We start from the raw sequence: 12,789 nt of genomic DNA, 5'->3' as shown, positions 1-12,789 counted from the left end.
CTGGGGTATTCAACTTCTTAACTGAATTCTGGAATTCCCATAAATGACTTTTGGTTCACATTTCACTGTTAAATCAACATAGCTGTGGGGGAACAAAAGCTGAGGCTTCTTGGCTACAGAATAATTCCTATCTCATTATGCCAACATCTGTATGAAAATCTCCTATGGTGTGATTTAGTCATGGCAGATTAAAAGCTGAGAACACCCTGTATGTACACCATTTGTGCTAAATCTTGAATAAAATTTGGATCAGTTGCTATATATTTGACCTCCAAGCTCTCAATTTGGTTGACCAATCCAATCATTATGATGATCAAAATAATCAAGTTGCCAATGGCTTATCTACCTTATGCTGAATGCTCTGTGGGGAAAAATGTTCAAATTTTAATTTTCAGTTTGGGGAAAAGGTGTCCAGGGCAATGCCTATTTATAACTCTACTGTCTCACTGAAGTGTAGGATCAGAAATGTGAGTAATTCTTTAGTGTTTGGAGGTACAAGGTTCCCCTGAACTCTGCAAAAAGGAGGAAGGCCAAACAATTAAAGCAGAGCATAGATAATGTTGAAGCTGGTTGAATATTGAAAGGGTGGATAATAGGGAGAGATCTAGTCTCCAAAGCCAAGAAGAAGACTGAGAAGATACTTGGCTTCAGAGGCTGGCTGTGGAGGCTGCTGATTGAATCATGGCTCCTGCCCAGGGGCATGGCAAGTTTGGATTTTTGGTAAGTTATCAGTAGTACCTTGATCAGTTGGTAAACTGGGGACATTCATCACAAATGTAGTTAATTTTGAAACTCTAAGTTTCATGGTTGGGAAAGGTCCATTTGGGGCAAGACCTGAGGTTTGGCAAACATATTAGATCTCTGATGAGGGGCTGGAGGCAGGGCTAAGTTTAGTCTTCAAGGAGTGTGGTTGACAACATTGCAATGGCAGCGACTAGCAGGGGAGGATTAAAAGACATGTAAGCAGTAACCCAGGTTTTTGGATATGACCAGTGTTTGCTGTCAGGAAGGTGATGTTAGAACAATGGTGGGTTGGTTTTAAAAAATATTGACACAGGGACCTCAACCCTGGATTTCAGATTCCATGGTTCTGGAATGGATTTGGGGATGTACATTTTTAAATACTCCAGGAGCAACTGTGATGTGCTCTCATGTTTGAGGGCCACTGGAGGAAGATAGGCAGATGCAGAAGATGCCATGCTCATGGGCTACCCTCAGATGTATTTAGTAACCACAGGAGGTTGACAGGGGTGGAAGGAGATCAACATGAGGGAGCAGGAGATACTCCCAGAGCAGACTGAGAGAAGGAGAGAGAAGCAGATGATGGCAGCTGTTTAAAAAAATTCTACCTCTGTTAGGTCTCTTCAGCCATGTGGAAAGTGAGCCTGCTAGTGCGAACTTTAGGCAATCCAGCATCAAAACTGAAGAAGACAGAGGAAGAAGAAATAAGCTGCCTTCAGGGATGGTTTCTCTTATTTTAATGAAAGTTTTGGTGTCTCCAGGCAAGAAAACAGTGAGGTTTTTTTTGGTTGTTGTTGTTTGCTTGTTTGTGTTGTTTGTTTTTTTAACAAGTGATGTTGTTTTCAAGAAACTAAAGGATGCAAGAGGAGCTTCCTAGGAAACTTTGTGTTCAGAAGCTGTTTACTTTTTCAAAGTAGATAGGTAGAGGAGAGAAATGAGTGCATACTGTTTTCTACTTTCTTCTGTTTCAGAAAAGCCAACTTATTTGCAATAAAACAAAGTCATTTATAAAGGTGAGATTAATTGTAGAATATCATATCTGATGTTTTTATAATATTAACCACAGTTACCTTCTGAATTTTTGAAGGAAAGGATAATTTCCTAAATGTAATTTTTATATTTTACATTTTTGTATCAATAGCTACTCTTTTTAGAGCCCATTTTTACTGAGCATATAATAGAGTGCTAAGTGTTTTACATTCAATATTACTTTTCATAATGACTTTGACCCCTGTAGTTAGAGATATTGAACTCTATAGATGTAGAAATTTTGTCTAAGAGATTTAGTTATTTTTCTGAGATCACATATCTTGAATCTGAAGAAGCCAGATTTGAAACCCATGCCGACAGTCTCCAGTGCTCACATTCTCCATCACTGACACTCTGCTACATGTGGTCTTAATATAATCCCAAAATATAGCTTAATTGCATCTTAACCATTTCTCCACTAGTTATTTGGTCTTCCAAGCTTGTAAGAAACATTATTGTCTTAACCCCATTTTGATCACCATTAGGAAAAACAAACCATCAGGTCTAATGCATCTCTAATGTAGTAATCAGTTTTGAGAAGAAAATACACTTAGATTATTTATATAATTTTAAATCATAATTTTATCATGAAGTACAGTATTTATTTATTTTAGATTCTATAGGTTTTAAAAATCATCCCTAGATTAATGGTGGATTTCTTAAAATAGTTTTAAAAATTAAGTGATGGAAAAAGAAGTAAAAAGAATAGAACCATACAAATCTTTAACTAACATAGTGTGATTATTACATAAATGATATTATGTACTATTATAGAAAAAGTTTATTGTGATCTGCTTATAAGACCTCCCTGTAGTTTTGACCTAGCTCTACTAAGAAGTGGATTGAACAATTAAATTATCATTATTTAGTATTAATAAAATTTCAAAGATCACATGAAGAAATCACTGTGTAGTTAGGAATGTAGATCAGTTAGAATTCATTTTCTTTCAACTTTCAAAGGAAGTAATTTAAGATTTTTCTAAGCTTTTCTGCTGGCATTTTAGGTAAAGAATTGAATATTTTTCATTTTTTTTATGAACAATGCTAATAGCCATTTATAAATGCCTCTCTTTAAATATGATGTGATTATATTAGAAATGATGTCCTCTAAATTTTTAAGTTTTCACTTGACAAGAATTACCTAGAACTGCCATTTTAAATACAAAATCTTATCTTTGGAACACAAGTAACATGTTCTTTAGAGCATGAAAAAAAGAAAATAGTGCTCTTAGTTATATCACATGACTTACATGAGGCTGAGCTCCAAAATAGAAATTATTTAAGCAGAACAAGATGTTCTTGGTTTCCTGAATAATGCCAAGTAAATGTGCTTAGAACAATCTTCCCTTCATACCTCATCTCATCTCTGGAATATGTCTACTCAGGAAAACAACTCTTGTGAGTCTTTATGGGGCCATTTCTTATCATTTGTTTGGCAAGAACCCAAAGCTCTGTCTTTTAGCCTTCTCTAACCAGCTGTTATATTGATTCCCCATTTTCTAGTGAGTTATCACAATGATTAAAATAAATATATAGTAGGTCAGATTGGGAAACCATAATCTCATCCAGCTGTAAAGAAAAATGAACGAACTAGAATGCATTTCTCAAAATGAATTCCACAGAGCACTTATGCTGAATGCTCTGTGGGGAAAAATGTTCAGTGGCTTAATAGAAAATATATATATACAGTTGACTCTTGAACAATACTGGCTTGAAGTATGTGGATCCACTCATATGTGGATTTTTTCAATAAATGCATACTACACAAACCCTGGGGAACCATAGAACAGAGGGCCAACTGTAATGTTATATGGGGATTTTGACTGCATGGGCTATTGGCACCCCTAAGCCTTCTGTTGTCAAGGGTCAACTGTATATTTTGGGGGAAATTTACTTGCATCTTAACTTATTTAAGGCTGTGAGAAATCTTGTACTTTTAAAACAATTGTAATGAGTTTATTTCAGAGCTCCTTATATTTATTCTAGTACAAATGATCTTTACCTTGAAATATCTGAGAGAAACATTAGGTACTACTCCTCTGTGAAAAACGTTTAGGCAAATATTAAAGTAGACAAGCTATCAGCAGTTTGATTATTTTGATCATCATAATGATTGGATTCATCAATTGAATTAAGACTTGGAGGTCAAATATATAGTAAGTGAACTAAGTGTTATTCAAGATACAACACAAAGGATGAGTATAATGGGTTTCCCAGCTCTTGATCTGCCATGACCAAATCACACCGTCGGAGATTTCACATGGATGCAAGCATAATGAGAAAGGAACTACTCTGTAGCTAAGATGCAGCTAAGTGAAATACAGTTCCTTGCAATACACAGACATACAGGCATGTTGTTAATTTTGGCAGCATTTGATTTGTGCCAACTATATGGGAAAAAAAAACTTTCTACAAAGCCCAATGAGATGGCCCCATTTATTATTCATAGGGCAAAATTCCTTTTTAAAAGGTTAAGAATGAGAGAGAAATTTCTTGGACAGGATATCAGTTGGGAAGGCTTTGCTTCGTAGTTAATGAAAAAAATTGTCCAAAACATAAATACATTACTAAATATGGTAAGACTAACTGCATCAGAGAAAGACTTTATGACTTAAGAACATGGAATAGAAGATGGTATATTACCGTATAATCCACCGACAAACAACACTTGGATTAGAAGACTTTGGATAATGGGCAGCTTCGAAGGACCCAGAAGATCCAGTCAACAAAAATCTTCCATCACAAGCTGTGGCTGTGAAAAAATGGCAATTAATATTAGACAAAACAATCTTGGAAGGGTTTCTCAAATGAAATGGGATTCAAATTGCCTAACGAACCTTCATAGACTACTCATGATTAAATCTCTACGAGGCCATTTCACAAAACTAAAATGATCGAATGGAAATAGATCAGATTTTGTGTTTTAAATCTATTAGCTATTTTCAAATACTCTTACACAACCCATTATAGATCCTTTAGAAAATCATTCTATTTCTAAATACCCATAGTTAAGTTGCATTTTTAGTATATTCTTTTATATTTGTAAGAAAACAAATACACCTTAATTGTAAACTTCCAATTTAAAGAAGCAACTACTATTTTTTGCTTTATTTTCCCCATTAAATTGGAGCTAGGGTGAACTTCCTCTATGCACACTAGTGATACGTTTTCCTGAAAATGATCAGAAAATGGCCAGGAAAATGATACATATGGTGAAAGGGGCCTGAAGAGATCCTTCCATTCAATCTACTGCACACAACTTTTAACCTTCATCACTTTTGCTCCTTTTGTATGGACTCACAATCTAGCTCAATATTTTCATTCAATATTCCTGAGTGTGTTTTTCTCTCCCATGACAACTCATTTTCCTCTTTTAATTCTTGTAGCACATTTATTTCATGTACTTCTCTTACATCTCCTTAATGTCATGAATTACTAGTTGTCTTAATTTATATCTGAGTCATTTCCTACTAGATTAAAATCTTGAAAGCATGAAAGAGGAGTCATAATTTGTAGCTTTTTATTTTATACTTGCTATGTATAGTATGCATTAAAAATAAAACTGATTTGATTTTCACAATCTTTAGCTTTTCTTAGGTTATTTTCTATATTCTTACTACTGTTGACACCAAAATTCTAAAATAATGACTCCTGGAATATGTCCTTTTTCTTTTGGTATTTTGTTTATTCCTCGTATGTTGGAAGTGTTGATAGAGGGCAGGGAAATCAAGGAAATTTATCAAAATTAAATTGCTGCCCTTGGAATCTGAGTGCAGAATAAGCTAATCCTAAATTGATAAATGGAAAAACCCACTGTAACATTACACAGTAATTCTGCCAAGTTATAAAACACAAGCTATTATATGACATCAAACATTTTATATGAACAGAAGAAAGAAATTGAAAAGCACATAGAAATCTTGATAAAAATACCACATTTTGGTTGGCTTTTTGCTACTTTTGGTGTACATTTTTAAAAGGCATATAAGGTAGAGGCATAAAGAAAGGTAAATAAATTTTAAGACAAAGTCCATTTAAGAATAATGTCCTAGGAATTAATTGCATTGGATTATGCATTGGATTATTATAGCCCAATTCCCAAGGGAAAAAAAATTAAGAACAGAAAAGATAATAACCCAATATCATAGACTTCAGGAAATTAAAGAGAAAAAATTGTGACTTGTTGAGAGAACTGAATCACCTTACGTGTAATACTTGCTGGAGCAGAAAGGACAATTAAGGCTAATTTGTATGATTTGAAGATAAACAGTAAAATATATGTCTGTTTAATGCAGAGCGAAATAATTTTCTAGTTGTAAAAAAAAAAAATCTCCTTTTTCACTCTTAACTCTCTGTGCATCACAAACCACGCCGAATAAATGAGAAAATCACTTAGCTTCAATGACCATAAAAGTAAGAATAGTGTCTGCTTGTATTTTAAGTGATATATGGAGCTTTTTAGTCACAGTTTGTCAAGAAACATGTGGGCTCCAAGAGTACAGGCAGTGCAAGAAAATCCACCACTATTATAAGTAGTTTATATTTAAACTATGACACTTAGGAACACAGTAAGAAAGAACAATCAATCCTACCAGCCCTAAAATACAACTGTTAGCATTGGTGGAATGTTTATTATGTGCCAGCATTGCTCTAAGGTCATTATATAAGTGTTAATGTCCCCTTCACCACAAATTTATGAAGTTTTAGGTGGGGAAGCTGAGGTACAGAACGGGTAAGTTAACTAACATAAGTTCTTCCAGCTTACAAAGGTTGATTCAAAGCCAGGCAATACCTAATATTAGCCTAATACAGCAATATATAGAGCTATCAGGGTGACATCACTCAGTCGTTGAAAAGCAGGATGTGTGTGTGTGTGTGTGTGTGTGTGTGTGTGTGAGAGAGAGAGAGAGAGAGAGAGAGAGAGAGAGATCAGGGTGACATCACTCAGTCGTTGAAAAGCAGGATGTGTGTGTGTGTGTGTGTGTGTGTGTGTGTGTGTGTGAGAGAGAGAGAGAGAGAGAGAGAGAGAGAGATTTTAAATGAAAGAAGAAACAGAAAATTAAAGGAATTTCATCATGTCCAGTGTTTTTAAAATTAGAATATAGATCACGTTTGCAACAGCACTTCACAACAAACAGGAGGGAGCAAAAAAAGATAGAGTGAAAAAAGGAAAAAAACAAGACTGGTTTTAGAATTTGTAAAACCTATTTGCAAAGCTGGTGACACTTTAGTAATTCTTCATGTCCACTCACTACATATTTGGGGGGAAGATATCAATAGCTTTGGGCTGTACAATGGGGTTCATAAATTTCCAAAAAGCTGAGTGATGACCCTGGTGGCAGAGATTGTTGTATGTTTGCCATACCCTTATTCAGTCCCTTTCTAGGTACATGACTAGACTGCATATCCTAAAATGGGTCACGTGACAGAGTCTGGTTAATAAACTATAGTGAAAGTGATTGTGTTTATCTCCAGATATGATTTCTAAAAAGATCTTCTATAACATTTTTCCATTGTCTCTCAGCAGGTTGCAAAGGATCCAGGGGAGAACTTGGCACAGAAGGGATGGTGGAGGAACCGGCATGCTGAGTGTCTGCAGAACACAGCCTCTTGCCATCTTTCTTGGACTATAACGTAAGTGATAAATAAACTATAATTGTCTTACATTGCTAAGATTGTTTATCATAATATTTAGCTTGCCCTTAAGAATATGATCAGTTTGCCTGTTCAGTTTTCTATGAAGTTGCTGAGTTTTAGTGGAAATGGATAATCTACAGGTCTAGTTCTGCTCTAAAGGGCCTCTGGGAATTCCTGCACTTAAGTAAAGATTAAGAAGAATATTCCTGAACACATTTAAAATAAAATTACAATAATATTGAACTACTTATAATAGCAAAATTCAGAATGCCAAAATATTATCATTTCAAGATATAGGCTTGTGCTAGGGACTTTCTCGTACATTCTTTCATTTAATTTCAGGATATTTCTGGAGAACCTAATGGTACATGTCATGAAGCAGGACAGACTTTTGGCAAAACAGATATAACCCAGCCATGGCTGAGTAGGATTACTGGGTATTCAGGATTATAATTTTTGACTACGAAGTTCTTTTAAGTGTAGCATCAAAAAAAAATTCTCAGTGAGAGATCAATGAGCCTGCCAAATAATATCAGCCATTCTATTGCACTATCTGAAATTGCCTGTAATGGAATGGGATTCATATAGGTGTGTTCTTAGGACCCAGCTCCTTCTGCTGGCTCAATGTTTATTAGTTGTGTGTTTTCTCAGGGTTTTGAATTCTCTAGGAACGTAAATCAAACATGATCTCTGCCCATCTATTGTGCACATACGTATAAGGCATGCACATACATTGTGCATGCAAACAATCTATGGAGACACTTGCCAACTTCCAAACAGGCCTGAACATTGTCCTAAAGGCTGTTTGAGTCAGCATCTCTTCTTCTCATAGGTCAGCTAAAAAGTGAACTTTCCTGCTGATGCAATTTTCATCAGAAGAAAAAAACAATTTAAAGAAATCTTGGTTCTGCTATAGTCAGCTATAAGTTGTGAAAACCTAAATAAAGACTGTAAAAGAAGCTGTTTAGCAAGTTAACATTATTATGACTCTATTAATAACACAAACTAGAATTAGAGCTCACAGCTGGAGGAGAAAAAAGAGATAGAGCAAAGGTCAGTTTCACATAGAGAATTCTCTTAAAATAATCTTTCAGTGAACATAGATTGATGGACAGGGCTTTCATGTAGAAATTATGCTATAGAAGTTTGAGGTGGTGCTGAGGTGAAGAACTCACAATCATTCATGATTAAATAATAAATAAAACAACTTATATATGCTTGAAAAATCCTAGATGGATAGAGTAATTGATTTGTCCACTTTTCCCACAACAACTTTAAATTGTTTTTCAAAAATAGATATAATGCTAACTTTAAAACACAAATAAAGACGAGAATCAAGTAAAAGTGGCAAACGAGGATTCAGAGGCCACTGAATGGTGAATTGATACTGTTTAAATTAACATAAAACCTCCATGATATTGAAAAATAATAAGTGCAGTTTGATTATGTTTTTCAGGAAAATTTAGAGAATTCAGTTCTAATAGTGAGGTTCACGTCATGAGTTTAGAATGACTAAGAAAAATAATTCATGGCCTTAAAACTTGTTTTAGGACAAGTTGCCACATATAGGATATTTCTATGGTTATTTTTTGATATGCATGGATACTATTTTTTTATGAAAATTATAAACTCCTTGACAGTAAAGAGCACATAATAGGTGTGGTTCATTTTCTGATTATTCATCTTATATATTTTTCCCCATTTAAAGTTATCGATCATCATTATACAGGCTTAAAGGTATGTGTCTCACTTTGATACACATTATTTTTGAAATATAAATCAGCATCACCTTTATTACCTCATGATGGCACACTTGCATCACATTCTCTGTGAAAAGGTTTTGAAAACTGCCTGAAAACCATAGCAAAATAGGATGTTGTTTTCTTTTTCTTTGAGTAACTTAGTTATATAAAATAGATTAAAAAATATTCTGTAGCCTACACTTTCTTCCAATATGCTCTGAGTGCACTTCAAAGTATGTAGTTAAACTCCGAAGTTTGAATTTTATCCAAGAACATTTGAATTAGGATTGCTTAGTAGAAGACTCTTCAGCCAAGTTGCCAGTTTTTGAGTTGGTTCTGGGAAACAGAACAACTGCCTGTCTTTTCAAGTATATACTGAAGGTATAGGTAATTTTTTAAACTTCGGTTGGTAATGGAGCATTCATCTTCAATTAAAATCAAGCAAGAAGAGCAAAGTGTAACAAATAATAGAAGAACAAAGTGTAGCAAATTGTAATTAAAGCCTTTTCACATTTCGGGAACTAATGGTACTCATGGTCAATTTTTAAACTGATTGTAAACCACACCAAAAATTTGTTCAATTCCTGCTGTTTAATTTTTCAAGAACAAATTATAGATTAGAATTGTTCAGATAGTTCCTCACATTCCTTACCAATCTGTATGTACATTTATGTGTTAATCTTTCATGTGTATATTACCCAGTGTAAAATGAAGAAATAAGCCAAAGAAGAAATATGTTTATATCACTTAGAGCCATGTTTGGCATTTAGTAAGTACTACTTAAGTGTTAAATAATAATAATAATAGTGATTTTAAAAATTATTAGCACTCAAAACAAATGCCAAAATTTACAAAAAAAAACACAGATATTTTATTGATCAAACATGAAGATCTTATTTGTAGCTGATTTCCCTTGTTCACAGAACTACAACTCAGTACAGTTTTTAAGATATCTTTTGTTTCTTTGCCAAAAGGTGAATAAAGGCAACAATAAAAATTAAGGGATGGTGATTACTGAGTTAGAAACTGTTAAAATAGCAAAAATAAAATGACCAATATTATGATAAGACAGTGAAAAAGTGTTCAAATTCATAATAGTTTGTAGTAGCTTAATATGGGATGAAAAATAATGCCAATCTCCTCCCCCAGACATTAACTACAGTATTCTTTCTACACTTGTCGAATGGAATTCTGTTTAATTAATATGCTTAATGTCATGTGATAAAGTTTAGGAAATATTAATATAATTATTTTCTGGAGTTTTGTATTAAATTATAAACATGGCTATTGGGATATATCATTCTCCAGTAGTTTTTGGTACTTGAGGGGTGTGTGTGTATGTGTGTGAGTACATAGTGAGGGAGGATGGAAAAGAAGGGGGAAGAGGGAGGGAAGGTCATCACTTACCACAAATTTTATTGTCTTCATCAGAGCCATCTGGACAGTTCAATTCTCCATCACAAAATAAATCAATTGCTATACAAGTTAGAGCATCAGCACACAGCCTTGAATCAGGTGGGCACTCTACTGAGACATGTCCTTTTAAAAAAAGATTGGATTTATAAGTTTCCCACATAGTAGATTTAATTTCCAACTAATGAGATATGTACAATGTCTGGATAGTTAACATGTATTTTTTGTCATTTAGGTAAGTATGTGCTTACTTATAAGCATGTATTTCAATTTCCAAAAGAAGTATTTATTTCATTTAATTAATTGATCATTTGTAAAATCTTAGAGTTTTAAATTTTGAAGAAATGATACATATTTCTTCATAGATGTCAAATATGATGTTTATTTTGTTGATTTTTAACCTCCACAAATCAGTACTACAGTTTGGACATTTAGTCACCAATATTTACACCTCCTAGGATTGTAATGTGTAATGTGGGACAATTTATTGGAATATGTATCACATCATCTGCAGTATCTAGTAGCCACTTCATTTACTTATAAACTTATCATTTGAAAATATAGTGGCTGAAGTCAAGGTTTGTATCCTGCAGAGTAAAATTTGTCAAAGAAAGCTATTTTATAGTAAAATAAAACACTTAAAATTCCCAGCGCATTGAGCATGAGGAACCCAAAGGTTATTTCTGTTCAATATCTCCTCACTTCTTGAATCAGAGGTTCTTAGGGGGAAAGGTGCAAACATGGCCCTGAAGGACTCCATGCCATACTCTGGCCATGATCTGATCAATTTGTACCTCTCAGCCTGTCCTGTCCTTCCCCTTCTCCTCTTCCACATTTCTAGATATAGAGATGGACTGAGAAACACATTTTACTTCTAGAAATTGACTTGGAAATTTTAGGTGCAATTCTAAAAATATATTTGTATGCCCACTAGATAAACACATATGTTTTTATTTTCTAAGCAATGTGAGAATTTGAATATTTTTTGTCTATGATTAGAATAACAATGACAGTTTAAAGTTTTTGGAAAATCTTTAAGCTCAATAACATTTTTTGTTATTGTTCTTAATCTTAAAACCAGCATTACACTGCCATCTGCTGGGTTTTAAACATATATTTGATTCTGAAATTTCTCCTTATACTCCAAGAAATTAATTGGAGAAAGAAAAGTGCTTCTGTCAATAAATCTGCTAAGGTAATACTTAATTAGGAACATTATGGACAGGGTTGCTGAGTATATATACAACTAAATTGGACTTTTGTAATTGTCTGTAATTAACGTGGATATAAACCATTGGGAAATTCAAGGATCACCTAACATCTAAAATAGGAAAGGATAAAAATCAGAGAGCGGTGGCTAAGGGGATGCTAAGGATGGTAAGTCCACTTTTGGAGTGGCCAGTTGAATTACCAACGGTCATTAGTCATGTTAGTGATTATAAGAGAAACAGCTGGTGGGATTAGAAAATAACTCTAGTTTGAAATATTTTGATTTGAAGGTGGAATATTATATTATGTCAAGATTGTACTCTATCTCCACATTCTGGTATATAAACACACTTCAGCTGTCTTGGTCCATGAATAAAGAGAAGTTCCTCATATCAAAACCAACATGAGGGGGAGACCTTCAAGATGGCGGAGGAGTAGGATATGGAGATCACCTTCCTCCCCACAAACACATCAGAAATACATCTACAAGTGGAACAGCTCCTTCAGAACACCTACTGAACGCTGGCAGAAGACCTCAGACCTCCCAAAAGGCAGGAAACTCCCCACGTACTTGGGTAGGGCAAAAGAAAAAAGAAAAAAACAGAGACAAAAGGATCGGGACAGGACCTGCACCAGTGGGAGGGAGCTGTGAAGGAGGAAAGGTTTCCACACACTAGGAAGCCCCTTTGCAGGCGGAGATGATGGGTGGGCAGGGTGGAAGCATCAGAGACACCGAGGAGAGCACAGCAATAGGGGTGCAGACGGCAAAGCGGAGAGATTCCCGCACAGAGGATCAGTGCCGACCGGCACTCACCAGCCCGAGAGGCTTGTCTGCTCACCCGCCGGGGCGGGTGGGGCTGGGAACTGAGGCTCGGGCTTCGGAGGTCAGACCTCAGAGAGAGGACTGGGATTGGCTGCGTGAACACAGCCAAAAGGGGTTAGTGCGCCACAGCTAGCCGGGAGGGAGTCCGGGAAAAGTCTGGACCTGCCGAAGAGACAAGAGACTTTTTCTTGCCTC

The 12,789-nt window shown here is 35.1% G+C and overlaps 1 protein-coding gene across 2 annotated transcripts in view; it reads right to left on the bottom strand.

The window, feature by feature from the left end:
- The window catches only part of TMPRSS15 (transmembrane serine protease 15), a 132,260-nt gene that overhangs the window by 94,603 nt on the left and 24,868 nt on the right, over positions 1–12,789 (bottom strand). For both annotated transcript variants that reach the window (XM_069540618.1, XM_060009838.1), the window contains 2 exons: positions 10,557–10,690; positions 4,414–4,522 (listed from right to left, as the gene is read on the bottom strand). In XM_069540618.1, coding sequence (XP_069396719.1) covers positions 4,414–4,522; positions 10,557–10,690 — 243 coding nt within the window. The remainder of the gene's footprint in view (positions 1–4,413; positions 4,523–10,556; positions 10,691–12,789) is intronic.

The sequence above is a fragment of the Delphinus delphis genome, chromosome 4, assembly GCF_949987515.2.
Source record: "Delphinus delphis chromosome 4, mDelDel1.2, whole genome shotgun sequence".
NCBI classification, from domain to species: domain Eukaryota; kingdom Metazoa; phylum Chordata; class Mammalia; order Artiodactyla; family Delphinidae; genus Delphinus; species Delphinus delphis.
Note: the sequence above shows the minus strand (reverse complement) of the source record. Positions and strands in the feature narration are given on the sequence as shown.